The sequence below is a fragment of the Ceratotherium simum genome, chromosome 35 (genome assembly GCF_057802395.1).
Source record: "Ceratotherium simum simum isolate JZ-2026a chromosome 35, ASM5780239v1, whole genome shotgun sequence".
Taxonomy (NCBI): Eukaryota; Metazoa; Chordata; class Mammalia; order Perissodactyla; family Rhinocerotidae; genus Ceratotherium; species Ceratotherium simum.
In genome coordinates this window covers 23,579,009-23,604,219 of record NC_141934.1, presented here as the reverse complement: position 1 = coordinate 23,604,219, position 25,211 = coordinate 23,579,009, and the positions used below count along the sequence as shown (strand labels likewise).

Genomic DNA, 25,211 nt, shown 5'->3' with positions numbered 1-25,211 from the left:
GTTAGCTCAGGGCTGATCTTCCTCACACACACAAAAAAAATTCCTTTACTGTGAACCTTCCAACAAGCCTCCCATCTCATTTAAAATAAGTCTAAGCTCTTTCATTGGCCTAAAAATAAGGTAACAATATAATTTATATATAATTTATCATCTAAACTAGGACACTTTTTGAAAATGCAAAGGACAATAGACATAAACTGTGACTGTCCCGGCAAACCAGCTGAGTTCTATATGATTCCTCCCCACTCCTACCTCATTCTTACTCCATTTTCAGCTCTACCAGTCTCCTAGCTGTTTCTTGAAAAGGCCAGGTATGCTCTTACATCATGTCTTTTGCACTTGCTGATCCCCTGGATATCTGTATGGCTTGCTTCCTCACTTCCTTCAGGGCTTTGCTCAGATGTCATCTTCTCAAGAAGACCTTTTCTAACCACTCTGGTATTTAAGATTCCAACCCCACTCTTATCTCATACTATATGTATTTTACTTTGTTTACATATTGTTTATTTACTCTCACTAGAAGTAAGCTCTTTGAGGAAGGGGACTTTTATTTTCCTTTTTTGTTCGCTGCTATGTATTTTGTGCCTAGAACTGTGCTTGGCGCATTTGCATATATATAATAAATTTTAGATGAGTTAGTGAACGCAAGTACAATTGATCATGTGAGAATTAATTCATTCAGCAAACATTTATTGAGTGCATCCTGTGTTTTAGATTCTGTGCTAAGTACATGGCATTATTCTAAATTCTAAGATTGGATATGTACCTGAAGATACCATAGTAAAATTTAGTGTAAGTTTATAACATATAAAGGTATGTAATTATTGTTGAAGTCAATAAAGATTGTCCTTTAGGATTTTAAACTAATTTATTTTATTTACAACTTTATTGTTATGTATTAAATCTGTATACTTCTTATGGAATCATCTTGGTTTTAACACCCATTTTGTGGACCCCATTTTTTACACCTATTTTTATCTTTGCTTTTAGCAAACTATTGAGGAGAAAAAGGGTATATCTGGGTATAGTTATACCCAAGAAGAGCTGGAAAGAGTATCTGCATTGAAGAGTGAAATCGATGAAATGAAAGGGCAAACACTGGATGACATGTCTGAAATGGTGATTACACATTTTTCTTTAGGGTTTTTTATTGTGTAGCTAGAAGGCAAATGCTTTTGTGTTTGTTCTGTTTTCAGTGAAACATTCATAGTTTCATTTCTGCAAATTGTTTGCTTTATATTCTTTCATCTATCTTTATCAGTATCTTTTGAATTTTTCCAGTTAGTAAGATTGTTCAACTTATAATAGTTTATGCATTTTGTGGTTTTTGCAGTGTGTAGAAGTTATATAAAATTAAAGAAATATTTAAGATAAAAAGTAAGTTTTCCCACATCATACCACTCTAATAAAATTATTTCATTTTTGCGTATATCCTTAGTATCCTACCATATTCAGGGCTGCTATTCAGCCAGAATGTACTGATACAGCTTCATCAGGCATTAAAATGTTGAAATCTTTCCTTACTTATTGGTAAATAGCTGCTGCCCTTAACTCTCAGAGTACCCATCTCCACCTGCCTTGTCCACATTGGCCCAGAACCCTCTGGATCTCACCACAATCTAATTCCTAAAAAGATTAACGTTTAGCACAGCAAAGACCTCCGAGACTCTATTCATCTCTATGGCTGGTCTCCATTCTGATTGGTCATTACTTATGCCATTTGGATTATTAAGTAATTTGAATATCACTTCATCCATGTTTATATATATTTTATATAACCTACATAATTTTTTACATAATACAACATGATTGTAGTTGAATACAGGCAACTTTGTAATTTGTTTTAGTCGTTCAATGTTAGATTATAAATATTTTCCCATAATGGTTTACAGTCTTAATAATTGACATTTTGAATAGTTAAATGGTATTCTATCTTACTGAGGAATCAAAATTTACTAAATCACTTCCCCATTGTTTGGCTTTGAAGTAATTTATAGTCTTTTTACTCTTATATATAACATTGCAATAAATATCTTTATGCATGTAGTACTTTTGTTCTTTTGAATCTTTTTTTAAATATCATGTATTTTGTTTAAATGATAGGTAAAAAAACTGAATTCACTGGTATCTGAAAAGAAGTCGGCTCTAGCCCCAGTTATAAAAGAACTAAGACAGTTGCGTCAGAAATGTCAAGTAAGTGAATTTGATTTTGTGATACTTCTGGTATTCTATCTTGTTCATATGTACTAGTTAGAATCCTGAATATTTTACTTGGGTAATTAAAAAAAAATTATGATGATTATGATTATATTGATGATTCTGCAAAAGAGAGTAATAATGTGACCTACAAAGGTTTTTGTTTAATTTATAGTATTTGTTTTGTCGTAAATTATTTGCAAGAGAAGAGAAGAAGGAATTTAAGGTGCAATCACAAGTGTAGCCAGATGAGATTTTTTTGCTTTAAATCATACGCATCTCAGAGCTATAAATATGAAGTGACATTCTTTGGTGGCCAGGTAAAAGCTCAGAGTCTGCCAGCATGTGGTGACAAGTTAACTTTAAATTAATGAATTTGCTTTGCTGGGGAGCAGGGTAGGGGGCAAACTATGATAGCTTATTATGTGGTGAAATACCATTACTTGGGAGCTAATTCTAACTGCTGCTTTAAAGATAAACTGTTACAAGGTAAATGCCCTCCACAAATCCAGATCAGGTGGCCTCCACAATTTGGCATTAGCATTTGTTATTTTATCACTCTCCATGTAGTAATTTTAGGTTTGAATGTGAGCTGTACTGAGCATGGAACTATAAAATTCCTCATGAATGCCATCCATCAGAGTCAGAGAAGCAGAGTGAAAAATCACATGGACTTTGAAATCAGATGGATATCATTTCCTTTTTATAGAAAATGCTGTGGAGTCTGAGACAGGTTTAGTAACTTATCCAAATAGACAAGTAGGAAATCAGAGATTTGGGGCTTGACTCTAGCATCTATATCATCTTATTTCAAAATCTCCTGCTTGTTCCATTACACTGCAATCACAAAGACATGGAAGAGACAAGTCCTTGTTCTCTGGAGTTCATACTCTAATAGGTGAGATGGGACAAGCACATGAAGAAATTCAAGAAAAACAAAGATAACCCAACTTAAGAACAACATAGAAAAAAATATAATCAGAATCATATACTTAACTGATAAGGAAAGAGGAAGCAAATGAAGTGATTGTTAGGAGGGAAAGTTTTCAGAGAGATTTTTGAGCAAGGTTGCAGATTGAGGACATCAAGAATTGTTTTCGTGAATACTTTCTAATTCATTGATTTTCTTAATGCTTTTCTTGAGTAAGCGACTTGGACACAAAAGGGACTGGTTATATCTAGTGATGAAAAATTTCTCCCTAATAGTAAGTTAATAAATCTGTTTATAAATAGTTCTTTTATTAAATCCATTTACATTTTAAATGAGGAATTTTATTGAAAGGATATTTAGGACAATAAAGGAAATGCTCTGTCATGGAAATCCAAGACCAGAACCATAGTCTATCTGGAACAGGTAGAGGTACTCTAACCAGAGAGCATTTTGGTTCAGGGAAGCTTCAGGAACCTTAGCATCAGGAGCTTATGGATCATGGTGATGAATATGATAGTAACAACATTTATTAAGTGCTTTCTATGTACTAGGCACTATTACATTACTCATTTAAGGCCTCAGAACCACCCAGTAAGATAGGGACTCACTCCCCTTTACACAAATGAGCAAATAAAGGCACAGAGAGGTAAGGGACTTGTCCAAGGTTATACAGCCAGTAAATGGCAGAGCCAAGCTCTTTATACTAAATACTACACCAATAACATGACTCAGTGAATCTCTGTGTATTGGCTTCTCACTCTCTTTCTGCCACCAGCCAGGTTTTTCACCTCTTTTTCTTTTCTCTATCTTATAGTTTCTCCTTACTCTTTGGATTGGCATCCTTATAACCTCAACTTGCTTATGGCTCCTCATTGTTCATGTCTCACACTATGGCCTTTCTCTCTACAGACTTTATGTTGAAGTTTTCACTACTAACTGCCCTATTTTCTCTGCATTTTCTAATTCAAATTCTTGGTGCAGCTCCTCTCTTTTTTGAGCAGTTTTTCATGCTAGACTACCTCAAAGACTATTGGCTGTCCTCAGGTCAGGTCTGGGGTCCATCCTTAGTTTAACCTGCTATGCTTGAGGTAAGGGTGGGAAGGAGGGTGATATGGTACCAAGTATGGGTGCCTAGAGAATTTTCCCTCTGGAGACACTATGGGTATTTCGGGTACTTTAATTGACATTTTTAGTACACCATCCATTAACCTATTAGTAGCAGCTGAACAGTGTTCATCTTTGCATTTTATCCTTGTCCTTTCATTTATACTTTTTTACTTGGTTGGAATTGTAGTATCCATTGCATTTATAGTCACGTGTCGCTTAACGACAGGAATACGTTCTGAGAAATGTGTCAGTAGGCTATTTCGTTGTTGTGTGAATATCATAGACTATGTTTACACAAACCTAGGTGGTATAGCCTACTACACACCTAGGCTGTGTGATACTAATCTTACGGGACCACGGTCATATATGCGGTCCATTGTTGACCAAAATGTCATTATGCAGTGTATGAGTGTAGTTACTTTAAGTTTTTATTCAATTACTATATCATATTTCCCTTGTTTGCCATAGTCTTTATAATTATACTTTTTTTTTTTTTAATTTTTTTATTTATTTATTTGTTTTCCCCCAAAGCCCCAGTAGATAGTTGTATGTCATAGCTGCACATCCTTCCAGTTGCTGTATGTGGGACACGGCCCCAGCATGGCCGGAGAAGCGGTGCGTTGGTGCGTGCCCTGGATCCGAACCCAGGCCGCCAGCAGCAGAGCGCACGCACTTAACCGCTAAGCCACGGGGCCGGCCCTGTAATTATACTTTTTAATAAATAAAAGTAGTACCAAGTGCCTTTTGAGGTCTAGGTTAGAGATACTGAGCGCCTGAACTAAAGTATTGGTAGAAAAATGGACGAGAAGGAATAGATCTGAACGATATATGGAGGAACACTAATTGTGGACAAGGGAACAAAGGTAGCAAAAATAATTTTGAGGTTTGAAGCCACTAATAACGCAGGTTAGGGATGAGGAAGAGCTAGTTTTGTTGGTGGCAGTGGGCAAAGGAGAGAGGAAATGATGAATTCATTACAGACACATGGAGGTTAATACCCAGCAAGAGTTGAGGAGAAGATTTTAGGGCTCAAGTTGAAGTGTGTCATCATCTGCCTAGATATGATGTTTGATCACAGCCTGGGAGAAAATGCAGCCGGCAGAAAGAGCATGGAGTGAGACTACCTGAAGTCTGAGGAGATTTCAGGAAAGGCCATGTTGAGTTTTGGTTTAAGACTACATAATGCAAATGAATTATTTTATGTACTTAATTAGAGTTTATTTTTGGAATTAAAAAAAAATTGCTAAGTCCCTTTTAAGACCTTTACCATAATCTCTACCAGAGTTGTGTCTGGTTTATAGAACCAAGTTTAGAACAATGTAGGTGCTCAATAAATTTTTGTTGAATTAATTAACAGAACATTTATAAAAGTATTTTAAAAATCAAATCGAGTATACATGTAAGTAGCAAAAGTCTTCAGGAGTTAGAAGCAAACCTCTACAGAATTAAATAAATAATAACTATTGAGTTCTTGCAGTGTTCTGTTAGTGCTTTCTCATTCATATATTTAATATTCACAACAACCATAAAATATATTTTTTCAGATTTTCTATAGATGAGGAAATCGAGGCTTAGAAAAGTCAAATACTTGCTTAAGATGACATAACTGATGGCACAGGGACTCAAACTACAGTCTGAGTTCAAAGCCCGTTTTCTCTACACTAAGCCAGTCTGCTCCAAACTTGTTAATTCTTTTGAAATATATTGCTAATTTATTAGTTTACTAAAAGAATTGTTTAGAGTATGTGATAAACTCTGCCATCTGTCAATATAGGTCAATAAGGGCATATGTAGCATAGATTTAGGATAAGCTTCACAATGTGCCATGATTGGGAAACACTTCAGCAGGTGAAAGGCAAATAGAACCAATTGCATTAATTATAGAGAGACAGTCTGGATAGAATGATTAAGAACATGGGCTGCAGAATAGGCAGACCCTAGATAACCTTGGGTAAGTGACTTCATCTCTATAAACTTTAGTTTCCTCATCTGTAAACTGGTCCCTTAATAGGGTGATTGTAAAGTTTAAATGAGATAACACCTATAAGGCACTTTGCAACAATGACTAATACATAAGAACCTTTTTAAAAGGTATTTGTCATTGTAATTATTAAAAATAGTTTTAAAAGAAGGAATATTATTGCTTTTCAACCAACTCGTTTTGTAAGTAAAATCATATACCAGATCTTAAATTCTTTTTTTGTGTGTGTGAGGAATATCAGCCCTGAGCTAACATCCATGCTAATCCTCTTCTTTTTGCTGAGGAAGTCCATCTCTGAGCTAACATCTATTGCCAATCCTCCTCCTTTTTTTCCCCCAAAGCCCTAGTAGATAGTTGTATGTCATAGTTGCACATCCTTCTAGTTGCTGTATGTGGGCTGCGGCCTCAGCATGGCCGGAGAAGCGGTGCGTCAGTGCACGCCCGGGATCCGAACCCGGTCCGCCAGCAGCGGAGCGCGCGCACTTAACTGCTGAGACATGGGCCGGCCCATCAGATCTTAAATTCTATAAAGTCACTTATTATAATAATATAACCAAAACCTGAAATTCATTTTCATATGATTTGACTAGATTTCTCTGTATGTGAAACACTGCCTACCTCTCCCATTACAAAGAAATGTAACTGTCTCACCACCTTTCCCAAATAGTACAACTCTCTAGTTCTTTCCATATTCATCCAAAGGGGTGCGTAAGCCATCTGAGTGTTTTCATCTCTGTCTTCTGCCATGTTGAAAAGTCAGCTGCTGGGGCCGGCCCCTGGGCTTAGCGGTTAAGTGCACACACTCCACTACTGGCAGCCGGGGTTCGGATCCGGGCGCGCACCGACGCACTGCTTCTCCGGCCGTGCTGAGGCCACGTCCCACATACAGCAACTAGAAGGATGTGCAACTGTGACATACAACTATCTACTGGGGCTTTGGGGAAAAAAAGGAGGAGGATTGGCAATAGATGTTAGCTCAGAGCCGGTCTTCCTCAGCAGAAAAAGAGGAGGATTAGCATGGATGTTAGCTCAGGGCTGATCTTCCTCACAAAAAAGAAAAGAAAAGAAAAGAAAAGTCAACTGCTAAGGACAAATACTGTATGATTCCACGTATATGAGATACCTAGAGTAATCAGATTCATAGAGACAGAAAGTAGAATGTTGGTTGTTGGGGGAGAGGAAAGGGAGAAATGGGGGGTTAGTATTTAATGGGTACCAAGTTTCAGTTTTGGAAGATGAAGAGTTCTGGAGATGTATGGTGGTGATGGTTGCACAACAGAGTGAATGTATTTAATGCCAGTGTGCTGTACACTTAAAAACGGTTTAAGTGGTAATTTTTATTTTATGTATATTTTATCATAATAAAAAAATCTAAAAAAAGAGTTCTGGGCTTGCCTATATTTACATCAACTGTTTTGTTTTGTTTTTTAATGTTTGAGTTCAATGTAGTTGGTGAGTGCCTGATACTTGTTTTGCTTATCTCCATATGCCAATCTCCTACATCCCTGTATAGTTTTATTTTTACCCAGAAGCCTTTTGTAATAAAAAGTATACTGGAAAAAAAAAAGCCGCTTCATTGACTCTAAGCTGTTTCCAAATATTAACTGAAATTCTTAGTTGTTCTCTACTTTGAATATTATTTATTTTTAACTTAGGTATATTTAACACTCAAAACTACATAGATGTATTATCACATTGTTAAAGTGCAGCGGTACTTAAAAATACTTTATACTTCTTGCTTTAATGAGCAACTCTCAAATATTTAGGAAATTTTATAGTGAAGTGCTAGTACATTTCCTTTCTATTGTATTTGCATGTTGTTCTAAATTTGAGTATTAACTATTTGAAAATTAAAGCATCACAACTCAAGATATATAACTTACATTTATCTAAATCTTTTATAATTATTTAGAATTAGAATAGCATCTTAAAAAGTTTCATGTTTGTTGTCTTAGGAGCAATTCTACAAATTATATGTAATTAAATGGCATAATACATATAATTGCTAATATATAGGGAAAAGCTAAAATACTAAATATTTAGAGTATACAATCTGGTAATTATTGATTTCACTGAAATATTTCTTATTCATTGCTTCTTCTTGTAAAAGTAAAATCATGCTCTTGGCAAGAATTCAAACTACGAAGAATTGTTTAGGGAAAGAATAGAAATTATCTCTCTCTCTGCACCACCCCCAGCACACTCCCCAGAAGTAATAACAGTTAACAGTTCCTTGTGTATTTTCTAGAAATTTTCTGAGAATTAATGAATGTATAATTATTTATTGGCTACCTAAAGTTTGTTCTCCACAACACCTTTGTTCTACTCTCTAAAAAATCAAAGGCTTTTGTAGGGGGCAGGTGGGCCAGAATTCAACTCTGATGCTAAGATCAAAATGCTTCCTTTTGTTTGCATTTGCCTGCTATACTTTTGCCCATATTTTCTTTCAACTTTTTAAAAATTACATTGTTTTAGGTGTGTCTCTGAATAGATCTTGAATTGGGTTTTGTTATGTGATACAATCTGAAAAGTTTGTTTTAATAGATAAGTTTAGCCATTTATATTTATTGATATGCAGACATATTTGGTCTTAGTGCATTTTACATTTTGCTTTTGATTTTAAAGCCAGTAAAAAATCCTCTGTTCTCTCTCTCTCTCTCTTTCTGTGTGTGTGTGTTTTTGGGCTTATGGTTTTGCTCTAGTGGTTATATTTGTAACTCTACCATTAATCATCCATTTCTGTAAATAGTATCTATTAATCCACACTGTGAGCAGTGATGAAATTAGCATATTTCCCCTGCCTTCTTTCTCCCTTCCCTCTCCTTTAGCACCTGATTTTAGTCAATTGTATTGTCTTTCTTACTGCTTGCCTTTATACTTTGAATATACTTGTACTATGACTTGATTCGCTGGCTTTAAATTATATCCTTTGACATTCCACCACCCATTCCTAGCAATTAACAATTGAGGAAACCAGCTTACTTATTCTACCTTCCACCTTCTTCCCCCCTTCCCTTCCCTGCAGGTTTTAATGTATTGTTTCTACATTGTCAGGACACGTAACATTTACATTCTGTTTTGTTGCCCTAGTTCCCACTTTTGTTTTTAGTGTTAGACCTGTAATTATTAGATTCAGTGCTCATTACCAATCCTTTCACTGCCCTTTTTCCTACTTTTTTATTGTCTGTGATTTGTCCTCTAGTAGAGTTCTCAAAAAAGGCTAAGAACAATATTCCTGGAGTTCTTGCATGTTCTAGAGTTTGTTGCCTTAAATATTTCAACAGCAGCTTAACTGAGCATAAAATTCTTACAACACGCTTTCTTTCCTTGAGGATTTTTAAAGTATAGCTCCACAGTCTTCTAGGGTTAAGTGTGGTCATGGAGAGATCTGAGGCTAACCTAATGTTTTTTGTTGTTGTTGTTGTTGTTTTTGTGAGGAAGATCAGCCCTGAGCTAACATCCATGCTAATCCTCCTCTTTTTTTTTGCTGAGGAAGACTGGCTCTGAGCTAACATCTATTGCCAATCCTCCTCCTTTTTTTCCCCCAAAGTCCCAGTACATAGTTGTATGTCATAGTTGCACATCCTGCTAGTTGCTGTATGTGGGACGCGGCCTCAGCATGGCCTGACAAGCGGTGCGTTGGTGCACGCCCAGGATCTGAACCTGGGCCGCCAGTAGCGGAGCGCGTGCACTTAACCACTAAGCCACGGGGCTGGCCCCCAACCTAATGTTATTAGTGATTGATCTTGAAGAGAATGTGTGTTTTCCAGTTGTTGAGTGCTTGGTTCTCCATGTGTTCATGAGATGAAGCTTCTTAAAAGTGTTGCTCAAAACTTCCTGGTGAATGGGGGAGTTATTGTTTAATGGGGACCAAGTTTTAGTTTTGCAAGATGAAAAGATTGTAGATTGGTTGTACAACAATGTGAATGTACTTAACGCTACTGAACTGTACACTTAAAAATGGTTAAGATGGTAAATTTTGTGTTATGTGTACTTGACCACAATTTTAAAAAGATTCCTGGTTTGAAAAAGCAAAACAAAACTTCCCGGTAAATTATTTGTTTTATCATTATTTTTTGACTTTTTTTATTTCTAGTAATGTTTTTTGTCTAGGGATCTTATTCTGTCTGCTATTAATGTAAATATACCAGCTTTCTTGTGATTAGTATTGCTTGGTGTATCTTTTTATTTGTTTACTTTCAGCTTTCTATATCCTCATTTTTGTCCTATATGTCTCATAAATAGCATATAGCTGGATTTTGTGTGGGTATAGCTTCTTACACCTAATTTGACAATCTGCCTTTTAATTGGCAAAATTAGTCCCATTTACATTTACTCTTATTGTTGATACATTGGGATTTATTTCTGTTTTGTACCTCCTATTTACTGTGCTTTTTCTTTGCTGCTTTTCTTCTTTCCTACCCTCCATTACACCAATCCTGTTTTCTTGTATCTTCTTTTTTCTCTTTATTTCCTTTTCTATCCTTTTCTATTCTGATATTGTTTATGCTTAAATTTTTAATATGCATTTTCCTGACTTAACAAAGTCTGAAGTTAGTCAGCATCTCCTGAACAATACAGGGACCTTAGAATATTTTAACCCTGCCTCCTGCCTTACATATGTGTTGTTATGCTCTGGTATTTTATTTCCACTTTATTTCTTTATCTCTAAAAGTGGTTGTCATGGTGGTCGTTACTGTTATAATTACTACTTTATATAGTCATTTCCTGTTTAGATTTACCCACATATTTAGCAGTTCTCACCATTGCTTCTTGTATTTTAATCCTTCTTTCTAGATTCAGTTTCCTTCTTCCTGAAATTAAATTTCCTTGTTTTGTTTTCTTTTAGTAGTTCTCTCAGTAAAGAATCACTACTATAAGTAAACCATCTTTTCTTTTCTTCTTGAATAAAGGCTTGGTCAGAAAAATATTATTTTCATTGCTTTCTGGTTTCTCTTGTGTTGAAGGGTCTGCTATCAGTTTATTTATCATTTCTTTTTAGGTAATGTCTTCCCTCGACAGTCAGGCACCACATGTGTATGATGGACCACATACACAATGGTGGTCCATAAAATTAGTACCATATAGCATAGGTGTGTAGTAGGCTATACCATCTAGGTTTGTGTAAGTACACTCTGTGGTGTTCGCACAATGACAAAATCACCTAAAAACACGTTTCTCAGAACATATCCCGTTTATTAAGTGACACGTGACTGTAATTGGTTTTAATATTTTTATCTTTGTGTGTGGTGTTGTCTAGTTTCACTACCGTGATCTAAGTATAGATTTAATTTTATTTGCTCTGCTGGAATTTTGCTTTTTGTCTTCCATTAATTCTGGGGAAATCCTACATAATATCTTCAAATATTTTCTCCCTCATTTTTTCTAGTCTGTTCTCCAGCAACTCCTATTAGATATATGTTGGACATATTTATTCTGTTCCCTATTGCATAACCTCAGTTTGATATTTTCATCTTTTTGTCTGCCTGTGATGAATTTTAAATAATTTCTTCAGCTCTATTTTCTGGTTCTTTTGTCTCCTGAGCTGTGTCTAATCTTATGTTTATGCCATCTACTCATTTTTTAATTTCAGTGACTATTTTTTTGTCTATTTTTACTCACTGCACCTTTTTTTGATCTTTTGTTTTCAGTTCCTCCTTTATAACTTAAGTTATTTTAATAGGCTTATTGCTAGTATCCAAAGTTCCTAGAGGTATAGTCCTGCTGTTTTTTATATCTTCTGGTTCTCATTCATGATGGATCAGTCCTTTCCTTATCTGTTTATACTTTTGGATTGTGAGCTTATCTTTAGTAGGGTATTGTCTCTTCAGTCCTGGTAGCTAGGATGGAGGGTGTGTCCCTCCAGAGTGGTTTTGCAATTGTTCTGCCAGGTGTTTTAGGAATATCACAAACTTAGAGCTAATTTTGAGTTAATGTCTCAGCTTGGGAGTTCTTAGACCATATAGGTAGGGTAAATTCAAACCCAAACTTGCCTGGGGATAGGCTTCCTTTTTCCATCTGCCTCTGCAGCCCCACAGCTGCATTTACTAATCAGTTTGGCCATGAAACAGACCAAAAAAAGCCTTTCATCTACCGTAGTATCTTCATCTCATTGGGAGGCCCAGCAGCTACCTAAGTACACAGCCTCTGTTGCCCCTTCTCCCGCTTAAGGAGTGTATGACTGTCACCCGTGAGAGCCTTAGGTGTCTGTAGGTCATTTTGGTACTTAAAAGCCACAGCTCTTTTTTTCCACCAGTCTTTTACACTGTGCTCATCACCCCAAACGAAATGCAGTCCCACACAACAAAGGAAGCACAGACAGCATTACCCATTTATGTTAACTCTCCTGTTCCCCAGGAAACTGTGCTGTGTGAAACTAAGGTCATTCTTAGGCTGGCCTGCATCAGTCCAGGCCTGGTGTTAACCCTTAACTCACGTGTTCCCAAGTTGAAAAACAGCTTGGATTCTATGGGCTTCTCAGTTCTAACTTCCCACTCTGTCTTCTGCCCTGCCTGGACATTGTAATCATTCTGCAACTGAGACTGACTGTTCCCAACTCCCTTCATCAAGGGTAGCCACAGTGGATGGGGTCATCCTTTGTTTCTGACCCTGGTAATTCCTCTTACTTCCTTGAGAATTCGATTCAGCTCTGGATTGGAAAGGATGTTTGCTCCACCCTATCAAGCATTTGTAGATAACTTGTATCATTTCTAGGTATTTGTAGCTGAAGATTTTCAGATTACCTAATTCAAAATGTTACATTAGAAGAAAGTTTGAAACTACTCAAACAGCCTGAGTTAAAATTCTGACACGCCTTTCCAGCAGTATATCTTTGGCAAGATACTTGGCCTCCCTGAACTTTCTCCAACCATGATCTGGGGATATTAATACCTATCTCAGGGGGTTGTTGTGAAATTTAGTTATTGTCAAGAGTAAAACTCAAACACCCTGATGTGATTTACAAAGTTCTGGTCAGGCCCCTGCCGAAGTCTTCAGCCTCTTCTCACACTTCCCAGACACACTCCAGCATAATAAACTACTTGTATGTCCTAAATTATTATTCTCTCTAGCTTCCAAGCCTTTATACATAGTGTTCCTTTTTTCTGAACTTTTTCCTCCCCTGTCCACCTTCCCACTAACTATTCTTACTAATCCTTCATACCTCAACTTAGATATCAATTTCTCCAGGAAGTTGTCCCTGCTGATCCCCAAGCCTGGGTTAGGTCCAGTGAGAGTCTCATGTGCTCCCATAACACTTGCATTTTCCCATGATAGCACTCAGCAACCTGTTTACTTGTCTGAACATTACTTGAAGAGAAGGGTTTTGGGCTGTTTTGTTCACTGTTGTATCCCCAGCTCCTAATAAAGAGCCTGGCACACAACTCATTACATGGTAGCTATTATTTTTATCAGCACCTTCATCTGTCATAATTCTCAAATGTCTGATTGTTGTATAAATAACTCTTAAGTGTGCCAAGAAGCTTAGAGTTATGTTACAAGATTGACAAGGGCATGCATTGTTTCAGAGCCACATTTTAGGCCTTTGTTTTTCACTTATTCAATCATTTACCCTTTTCATATTAGGAACTAACCCAGGAATGTGATGAAAAGAAATCTCAATATGATAGCTGTGCAGCAGGCCTCGAAAGCAATCGGTCCAAATTAGAACAGGTAAGAAGACAGTTTTTATTTTAATAATTTAGCAGAAACTGCCTGTGTGTGCATATTTTCACTACACCAATGTCAAAAGATTCCCAAGTCTTTACCTCATCCTCTGAGTCTGTCTCCTAAGCTCCAGATCTTTATTTCTTCAGACTTGATGTGTACACATTGAATTCTCCATTTGTACCACTACTGCCCAAGTCCAGGCCTCTTTGTGTTTCCTAGACTCCCACAGTTACCCACCACATGCTCCCCACCTCCACTTTTGCCTTCCTAAGGTGTTTTTCTCCACAGAGCAGACACAGAAACTAAAATTTAGGGCACCCTCCATTGGCTTCCTGTTGCACTTAAAATCTAACTTGAGAACTGTGGTCTCCAAGGCCCCACCTGCCACATGAACTTCACATCCACGTGCTCTACTCCTCATCCATGGGGCCCCAGCCACACTGGCCTTCTTCTTGTGCTTCTAACAGGCCGAGCTTATTTTCACCTCAGGGCTTTTGTGTAGTGCTCTTCTTTCTCTGGGACACTCTGCCTCCATCTCTTTGCCTGGATCTCTCCTTTTCATCTTTCAGCTGTCAGCCTGCGTGTCACCTCCTCCTAGAAGTCTTCTCTGATGACCCTATCTATTGTTGCCCACTCAGTCACTTTCTCCTGCTGAGTTTTATTCACAGTCCTTATCCCCGTCTGAAACTACCTTCATCATTTGTTTCCTTGTTTATGTCTGTTTTCCTCTCCTTGAATGAGAGCAGGGACCTGTCTTGTTTACTCCTGTGTCCCTAGCACCTAGCACAGAGCTGGGCATACAGTGGGTACTTAATAAATGAAAAACTGAGCCTGTAGGTTTTAGAGTAGTCTCTAGAAAAGATTGCAACCTAGTCTCTTGTAGTAAACAGAGTTACAATCACAGAAGAGGAAATGACTCTGGTGGTATTTCTTTTGTTGTACATTTAAGATCATCCTCTCTGCATCTGATTATTCTTTGAATAATATTGCCCATTTAAAATTATATATTGCAGGAAGTCAGAGGACTTCGTGAAGAATGTCTTCAAGAAGAAAGTAGATACCATTATACAAATTGTATGATTAAGGTAAGACAAACAAAGTGGATCAAAAACTTTTCTGAGATTCATCTGTATTAAGGATTTAATCTAAAACGTAGTCTTTCCACTTAGAACCTAGAAGTACAGCTTCGTCGTGCTACTGATGAGATGAAGGTGTATGTCTCTTCTGACCAACAAGAAAAAAGAAAGGCAATTAGGCAAGTAATTTTGTTGTTTTTATATTGAGTTACTTAATATTTTCACTTATAGAATTTTTATAAATAAGATGGAATTATAAAATTTGGAGTCCTTAAATAAGCAGACACTAACATATTATTTAGGGTTAAATCTTGTTAACCATCATCTGGATAGTGCAGCCCTGCTAACTAAGTAGCAATACATATAATTTTTTTTCTTGCTTGCTTAATTTTTTTATTGTGGCAAAAGATATATATGTAACATAAAATTTGCCGTTTTAGCCATTTTTAAGTGTACAGTTCAGTTGCATTGATTACATTCACAATGTTATGCAACCCTCACCACTATATATGACAAAAACTTTTCATCACCTCAAACAGAAACTCTTGTAATCATTAAGCACTAACTCTCCATCCCCTCCTCCCCAGGAATACATATAATTTCATAGTTGCTTTTTTATAAGCACTAAGGTTGGTCTGTTTTTAAAGTCCCACATGGCCTGGACTCTAATTATCTGCCTGCTTGTTGTGCAGTGTGAGTGACTGCATTTCAGCTAGAAACTGTGATTGCAGTGTGCCAGCCTTCAAAACGAGAAAGGGTGTGTAAATACCACTAGTCCTTATATGGTGAATTTTTTTGTAATCCTAGCTTGCAGCATACTGTAATAAATCATATGCTGCCTTAAAAAATACACTTATAGTTGAATTGCTAGCTGTGATAAAATGCCGTAATTGAACAAGAGAGCTTTCTTTGCCCCTTATGATAATTCAAATGTTTTGCTTTTACCATACAGTAAGAACTCAAAGTATAGGCTTCACATTTGTTCTAGACTGCACTTGAGATTTTTAGTGTCATTTACATTAATGTTACAAAAAGGTATCTAAGAAATAGAATGTCTTGCAGAGTCTAAATTTTTTTATATATAATGCACTGGAATGCAAGCCAGACTGAAAATATCCTATAAATAGAACAATATTTTTTCTAATATTCTAACATTAAATGTATTTACTCAGATTCTTTCATTGAATGTAAACTTTACTCAAATAAATCTATATGGTCAATGCTAATATTTCACAAATGTGAGAAGTTAATTTTGTTCTTGAAAAATAAAAAGTTTTAGAAATTAAGTTCCATTTCTTCCAAAGTTATCAATATAAATAGTAAAAAAGGAAATATTGCTCCTAAACTGTTAGTTTTCTGATCATTTTTCTAGCCAGATATTCTTCATCATTTTAAGTCATTATAAACCTTTACTATTCCTTTGTTTCCCTATAGAAGAATATTGTGCCCTGACTAGAATAGTACGTGATAAGAATATTTTGAATAAAATGGAGTTAATTATACTCTAAACTCACTGATAACATGTTTAAAATATTATTATTATAGACATAATGTTTTTATTATTATTCCATTTTCTACTTTTATGATACTTTCTGGTAAGGCCAAATGTCTAAGAAATTAACTTAGTTTTAAAAGATTGTCTGAAAATTTTCATTGTATTTAAAAAGGCATCGTGTTTTATTTCAAAGTACTAGAGAAGGACTCATAAAATTTTGTTTCTAACCTGGTTTTTCCGGTTCCTAGTTTTGTAACCTTCGGCAAATCACTTCCTCATCTATAAAATAAGGAGAATAATATATACCACAAAAGATGAGGTTAAATATAATGTATACAGCAGTGTTTTGGAAATTATATAGCATGAGTTCCTGAAGGGCAAGGACCCTGTCCTGTTTTCTTTTTGAAACCCCAGGGTATGCTTGGTACATAACAGGTGCTCTGTAATTATTTCTTGAATAAATTCACTGAATAAATTAAAATTGCATAGTAGTGTTACACGGAAAAAGAGTATGCGCTGCTTGATTTCTTGAGAAAATATAAATGAAATTCTAAAACAATTTGGACATTTCTCTGGCCTAGGGTAATAAATGAATTATTTAAAGCTATCTGAACTATAACCATGCATTCTTCTTGAGCAGTATGTCATTTACATCCTCCTGGCTGTTTTTCATTGGAGAGCTGGAAAGACAAACAGTTTGACTCAGTGTCTCATAAATTTTAAGGGCAAAATGAAGGTTCATCAGGATTGTGTTTATTCCCTTCCACCCTATTCCTGTGTACAAGTTCTGCCTTCACTTCAGCTCTGTAAGGACTTTGTGGGTACTTTTGATTGGCATTCTCTCTGTTCTAATCACTTTTACCTCCCTTTTTGCATAAATGTGAATCTTTCTTCACTTAGGCTGCTAGAGTTTCTCTTTTTGGTTTATGACTTCTTAGATTCCCAATTTTGTGTTGTTTAATTTCTCCCTAAGTACTACAGTTTAGCTTTACGTAGAAACAGTCTATTTCCATCCAAATTTGAGGTCTAAATTCTCTCATATCTTCTTTGTCATTGGTTCATTTGTCTTCCTCTTTGTCCTTAACACTTTAAATCTCACTTTTTGTCTTATGTAGTATTAAAATATAATTATACTTTTAAAAAAATACAATACAGTGTTATCTGTGTTTTTTTATTTTTACATTAAAAACTTTTAGGTTTTTTTTAGCTTACAAAAGAAAAACTTGTAAAACAAAAAACTTTGTAAAAACAAAAAGTAACCATTATGAAGTATAGTACACAAAAATTGAATGTTGTCCATATTGCCACGCCTCAGAAATGTCTGCTGTTAATATTTTGATATACATTATTCCATATTCTTTTCCCATGCATTTGCTAATTTGTCTGTATATGTGTGTATGTGTGTGTGTGTGTTAGCAAATGCATGGGAAAAATTTATGTTGTGTATATACAAAAATAAGATTAAACTACATATATAGTTTTTCTCTTAATAATTTATGTAGAATTATTTCCACTTCAGTATTTATAAATCTACCTCATTCTTGTTTACTATTCTATATTATTCTTTGAATGGATGTGCCATGATTTATTTAACCATTTCCCCATCTATCGACATTTAGTTTGTTTGCAAATTTTCACTATTATTAAGCAATGGTGAAGTAAATAGTCTTTGCTTTTATCTTTATTAAGTTATGAGAGTTTTTCTGTAGGATGACTTCCTAGAAGTGCAATTGCAGGGTTAAATGCTATTTAATGTTTTTTTAAAATATGTATCCTTTCTCCTTTCTGCAAACCTCTTCAAAAGCAAAGTATAATTTAAGCAACTGGGTTGCCGTTGTTTTATGGATAGATTAACCAGAAATACTACTTAACATTTTAATTCTCTTAACTTAATTTCTTATTCGATCTTTTGCCTTTTTTCCTCTTAAATTACTATTTAATAGAACAACTGACTAAAGATGGGGAAAGAGAGTATTTGGTAATGGATTTCATTCTGACTCCAGGACTCTAAACTATATTGTCTAATATCTTTAGATAGCTATGTTAATTTATAATTTAGTTGTATGATCAAATCACTTGAAGTAAATTGAAACTAAATCATTATGTTGACTCCCTAGGGAACAGTATACCAAAAATATTGCTGAACAGGAAAACCTTGGAAAGGTAAGAATGTATTATTTATTTTTTAAAATTTGTCTAATTCAGGCTTTCAGTACATGGTTATGACATTGTCTTTCTTTTTTAAATGTTATAGTATAGTTTTTAAGGGGAAATTGGATCCTTCTTAATCCCTTTTAAAGATTAAAACTCTTCCTTAGGAATTTAGTTTTATAAAAGTAAAGGCACATAGATTTTTAGGAAAAAAAATCTAGTTTTAAATAACAAAGAGCTCATGAGAAGGTTCTGCATAACAAACGAAAATACTATGTATAATGCACTACAAGTTTTCAGATTATTCTTAGGTATCTCTGTTTATGAGTTAAGCATAAATTTATTCATTTATTTTATTTAATGAACACAGAGCTGTTACCGGGCAGGTACTGGTCTAAGCCCTTTACAAACATTGATTCACTTAATACAAATAATCTAAAATTCTTACTTGAGATATTCAGCTCCTTCCCTGCCAATCCTATATGAGGGCTACTGAAAATAGGAGTTTGCGATTGTGTCTTGTTTTCTCAGTTCTCCTAGCCACTCCTAGTAGAAGAGGTGGTAAATAGTAAAACAGAGGTGGTAAGTAGATGGTCGAGGGCCTTGACCATCAGGCCCAACTAATGACCAGCTAATTAATTATTCTAATTGATTTCATAAAGCAACACATTTTGACAGTCATTTTAAAGACACCAGTTCTGTCATTCTTTTTTTTTTTAAAGACCTGTATTTATCAACAGCTCAGGGCCAGTCATCAAGTAGATTGGCTTCAGTCTTAAGTTTGTGGTTCTGGACAAACCCTTACCACTTTGGAGTTTATTTCCTCATATTTAAACTGAAATAGGTAGATTAGAAATTTAAAAATTAGATTGCCTAAATGAGTTCTAAGATCATCGTCAATGATTTTAAGTCCATGTTGCATTGTGAGGGCTAACCATGCTTCACTATACACCTTTTTATCTGTTTTTTATTTAGTTTTACCATTGAAAATTGAGATTTCTTATTACTTTTTCTAATGAATGCCAAGTTTGTAGCATCATAGTTAGAGATTGTTTAGCTGCAATTTTTCTTTTAAAATATTGACTATATATAGATGTCTAATTTCACTGTTCAAATATTCTTGGGTCTGCAACCTGGAAATGATTATTGATTATATATATACTGTGTTAAAGCTTGTCCATTCTGAAAGTACACATGAGAACTATGGCTTTGTTTCAGTCTAATGCATTGCACAGTTTAGCTATTGGTCTGACTAAATAAATTGATGATGGCAAAATTATTCATCCTTATGTACGTTTTCTGGTTTGAATCATTAAAAACATACCTGTATCGGGCCGGCCCCGTGGCTTGGTGGTTGAGTGCGCGCGCTCCGATGCTGGCGGCCCGGGTTCGGATCCCGGGCGCGCACCGAGGCACCGCTTCTCCGTTCATCCTGGGGCCGAGTCCCACATACAGCAACTAGAAGGATGTGCAGCTATGACATACAACTATCCACTGGGGCTTTGGGGGGAAAAAATAAAATAAATAAAATCTTTAAAAACATACCTGTATCTATGCTTTTACATGAAAGCTGAATTAGCTCCAATAAACCCAAGAAATAATATTCTAAAGATGAACTTCAGAAAAACAAATGGTATAGAAAACAATGGAATAATTGCTGAATCGAGTAGATATGTTCTCTACTTTTAAAAAAAACAAAAACTTTTTATTATGGAAAATTTCAAGCCTATATAAAAAGTAGAGAAAAAAATTGAATGAACTCGCATGTAACCATCACCCAGCTTCAGTAATTAAACTCATGACCGGTCTTGTTTTATCTGTAGCCCCACCCATTTCCCACCCCAAATCATTTTTAGGCAAATCTCTGGTCATGTTTCAGTATGTATCATAAAGACTCTTTTTGAACATAACCACAATACCATTATCATGCCAAAAATAATTTAACAATAATTGCATAATACCCAATACCCAGTTAGTGTTCAGACTTCACCAGTTGTCTCATAATTTCTTAATGGTGTGTTTGAATTAGGATCCTAATGAGTCCATACATTGCTATTAGTTAATATATCTCTTAAGTCTCTTTTTCTCTAGGTTACCCCTCCATCTTTTTTCTTTACAATTTATTTGGGGGGGGGGTGGGGGCCCGGTCATTTGTCCTGATCGGTTTCTAAAATCCTGAACTTTGCTCATGGCATCCCTCTGGTGTCACTTAGCATGTTCTTCTGTCCCCAATATGTCCTGTGAATTGGTAGTTAGATCTAGAGGCTTGATTAAATATGATTTGATATTTGGAAAGCACACTTCATAGGTGGTAGTATGTACTTTTATCAGGAGATACTTTTTGTAATGTAGACAGCCATTGATAATGAATCTTCCTAGATACATTAATTCATTAGAGGTTGCAAAATGGTGACATTCTAATTATGTTGTTCCTTCTTCATTTGGCTAGAATAATTCTGTAAAGAGCAACTTCTTATCAACTATTTAGTTACCCTAAGGTACAGTTTATATAAGAAAGGCAGAATAACTGCTTGATTTGCTTATTTACTTGTTTTCAAAATGATGAGTTGGTTTTTTATCATCCTTCAAAAGTGTCTTTATGACTCCCAGATTTAACGTATTTGTTATGTTTTGATCTATTGCAATTATTATACTTATCAGTGCTCAAATTGCCCCGTGTTTGGCCAGTGGAAACCTCTTGAAGTCAGCTTCTGAATCCTTTTGAAACAATCCTACTAGACTTTGATGGCTTCTTTATTTTCTGGTATGACAGAATGTTCCAGGCTCACCCTGTACATTTCCTGTCCCAAGAGTAGCATCAGCCATTTCTCTAAAAAGTATTCATCTGTTCTTTTTGTATTATTTGTGAATAAATGTCCATCATATTAATGCGAGTAACTGAAAAATAAAAGGCAACCTTCTTAAAGCCGATTCCTCCATTTATCAGAGAAATTGTGACTTCTATTCACATTATTCCATTTATGAGATGACATGCCATACTCAAAAAGGAAAAAAACAATTCTTATGTTTGAAAGCATGTATTTGAATCAAGTTGTAAACATTCATTTGTACAATATTTTAACTGGAGATTTTGGGGTTTTTAGGATTTAATATGATTATCAGTAATTGGCTTTCATCTGGATATTTCATATGTTAAGTAATGTAATTTTTCACATGAAAACATTCCTCTATTTCTTTTGTTTTGAAAAGTATCTGGATGGATGCCGTGTGTCCCTCTGTATTTGCGTGTTCCACATCCGCAGACTCAACCAGCACGGATTGTGTACTGTGTTTATGATCTGCGGTTGGTTGAATCCTCGGATTTTTGTATCTACAGGGGAGATACCTGGAACCAATCCCCTGTGGATACTGAGGGTTGACTGTATTTATAACCTTGAATCCTTTCAAGGACCCAAACTTAATTGCTAAATCTAATTAAAGATTATTCTTTCCACTTCCAGTGTAGTGTTTTACTGCAGAGTCTTTGGGAAAAGCAGTAGCAGCAATCTAACATCAAGCATGTTTCAGAAAAATGGGCTGTTGACTGGCTCATTGCCCAATTGTCAGGCAATAATATCATTTAAGATACAAAACTCCTCAATCTTCTCACTTCTAGAGTAGATCTAAATTTCAAGGTAAATACAGAACAAACCCAGCCTTTCCAAGTCATGATAGCCTAAGCCTTCCAAACCAGCATAGACTGGACATCCACAGACCTCCTCACACCAACTGAGTTTCTGAAATTAGATCGACCTGTAGGGCTACAATTCACATTACCATATACTAGAATTTGCCTTACCAAGTACTCTGGAATATTGTACTTAAAGTTGAAACTTTCCCCCCTACTATACCACTTCCCCCCTTTAAAGAACAATGAAATCTGTGACAAGTATTTTTTGTACCTCGAAACTATCAATAAATAAATCTGTATTAAATGACAGTAACATTAAAAATAAATTATATACTCAAGTCAGTTGTATTCATAAAGGTTTCAAACACACATGGTTATGAAGCAAATTAAATTTAATATTTATGACACAGACAGTGCCTACATTCTGTCTTTGATTCTTTAAATAACTTTTATAGGTTGTTAGGATTTTGACAAGGAAATTATTCCAATAATATAAGAAAAGTTACAGTTTAAGTAGTACCTTAATCTTAAAATCATCCTCAGAACTCTTAAAATTCTTGATTTGACTTACTACTTTTGTTTTAGTTTGTGAGGATAAAAATATTTATTGTAAGATACTTTATTTGTAACATAGACTTAAATAGATGTATTTGCATGCCAGGTATTGTGTTAAAAATTTGCTGGTTATATTTAAATTATATTTTCTTAATTCTGTTTTGTTTCCTATTGCTGTTTGCTGTTAACTTTGCTTCATTAGCCATAGCTGGGGAGGGCAGTCTTTAGTAAGTGGTTTGAATCTGGTCCTCAGCTCAGTTTAGCCTCTTATTTGGGCAAGTAGCAATGACCAGCCTTGTCATTTGTGTCCTTAGATCAGCTATTAGATCAGCCATATACTAAAAGAGGAAAAGATGAGGATGTTCCTGTGTAATCTGTTTCTGTATCTTTGCTAGTTTTTCTGTCCTTGGTAATTTCTCACACTCACTGTCAGTGTATGTATTTCTCTCACACTGTGTTTCCTTATGTGGGCACTGTCATCTTCTCTGTTTCCCTCTTCTTTGCTTGCTTCCCTCCTTTCTTTCCTCTCATTGTCTCTGACTTTGTGCTGTCCCTCCATTCAGTTACCCTTCTTCAGTTTGCTATAGTATAGAACCAAAGTATATCTTTGTAGTTTATTGAAAATTTTTCTTATTCCTGTTTATCATTTTAGAGTCAATGAGTAGAACAGTTTTGGCAGGTAGAACCGTATAGGCTATTAGTTACAAAAACAATTCTGATAAGGATTTGGGCCTATTTAACAGTGTACTTTTTAAAAAAATCACTAGACCTTCTCCCTGAAGAATATATGCATACAATTTGATTTATTTGGGCATACACAGAGCATACACTGATTCAGGAAAGAATACAATGTTTAATAATAACACGTAACACATGATAGTTTATCAACTATTTCCATATCATGTCATGTGAAAAAATAATCTTATAAGGCAGATACCTTTATAATTATCCCCTATTATTAGTCATAATCGACAATTGAGAAAACTGAGGTCCAGAGAAATAAAACGTCTTACTTATAGCCAGTGACAAAGCCAAGGTTGAAACTCAAGTCTTCCAACTTCTAAAATCTGCGTTCTTTTTTCTACACCATGATACTGTTCTACTTTCCTGATTCCCTTTATTTTTTCCCCTCTCTTTCTTTTATATTTTTTCTGTTCTTTTTAACTTCAGGTTGTCCTATGTCTATCATAAATTTAATTAACTTGTATAATCTTAGTTTTCATACCTCATAGGAGAACCTGGTTTAGTTAACAATTACTCATCAGGTGTACAGAGCATACCATAGTCTTCTGATAATAGCAATAGGAGTAAATCCTTGTAACTGATATTTAATTATTCTTGATTTTTTTTATGATAGAAACTCCGGGAAAAACAAAAAGCTGTACGAGAAAGTCATGGTCCAAATATGAAACAAGCGAAAATGTGGCGTGATTTTGAACAATTGATGGAATGTAAGAAACAGTGCTTTCTGAAACAACAAAGCCAAGCTTCCATTGGTCAGGTAATTCAGGAGGGAGGAGAGGACCGACTGATCCTCTGAATTCATGTGCCCTCGTTTGGGGCTTCAGTTGATACTACTAGCTATAAGCATAATACCATGATGTATTTCTTTTCTTGAAAGTGATTTGTACAACATTTTGCATTTTGCTTTCAGATTAGCCGTTCCCTATTAAGTTTTCTTGGAAAATAATGTTAAGGTAGATTTAGGTTTTAAAGTTTTTTAAGATGAAAAAAGAGACTTTTATGGTTTTGCGTAATTGAAACATCATTGGTGTCTTCTGACTTTTATGAGAGAAGAGACTAAGTTTACTATCTGTAAATGTAAACATATGTCCATTAAGAAACGTAGTTTTTTAAAAACGTAATAACCCAATGGCTTAATGTTTTTCTTAATCTTTTTTTGACTTTAGAGGAATCTTTTAGGAACTAGTATCTCTTGTTTTGAAGAAACATTTATCTGAAGTTCAGCAATTTCTACCTACAGTTTCACTTCAGTTTCTTTTTCTTCTGTAAAACTCAAGAAAAATTAATATTTTGAATAAAATATTTGTTCTATTTGTATTTTTAAAGGCAAATAAAACTCGGTGCACATATTATGGCTATTTAAAAATAATATGGTGTGTCAAAATTTATTCTTTTTAAAGTTAAGTATTCATGTTGTAGTATTATATTAAATTTAAGAATTATTACTTATTTTCACAAAAAATCTAATACAGTATTTAGGTCTTGGGGACTGTTATTTTAAATATAAAAATTGTCATGGGATATAGATGTTATCGTGTGCTGAAAAGTCAAGCACAAGATTCCAAGTGAAATTTGAAAGAGTTCAAAGTGCTTCCAATCTCTGCTTCATTTGGACAAGGTACTTAAAGATTTCTTTGAATTTTCCCTTAAAGAAAGAGACTGAATTCATATGCCAC

General features: G+C 35.1%; 1 protein-coding gene across 2 annotated transcripts in view; it reads left to right on the top strand.

The window, feature by feature from the left end:
- IFT81 (intraflagellar transport 81) overlaps positions 1 to 24,895 on the top strand; it is a 78,444-nt gene extending 53,549 nt beyond the window's left edge. For both annotated transcript variants that reach the window (XM_004429994.2, XM_004429995.2), the window contains exons 13-19: positions 991 to 1,119; positions 2,104 to 2,193; positions 13,800 to 13,886; positions 14,897 to 14,968; positions 15,053 to 15,138; positions 18,572 to 18,617; positions 24,149 to 24,895. In XM_004429994.2, the coding sequence (XP_004430051.1) occupies positions 991 to 1,119; positions 2,104 to 2,193; positions 13,800 to 13,886; positions 14,897 to 14,968; positions 15,053 to 15,138; positions 18,572 to 18,617; positions 24,149 to 24,331 (693 nt within the window). In that variant the 3' untranslated portion in view covers positions 24,332 to 24,895. The remainder of the gene's footprint in view (positions 1 to 990; positions 1,120 to 2,103; positions 2,194 to 13,799; positions 13,887 to 14,896; positions 14,969 to 15,052; positions 15,139 to 18,571; positions 18,618 to 24,148) is intronic.
- The last annotated feature ends 316 nt before the right edge of the window (positions 24,896 to 25,211 follow it).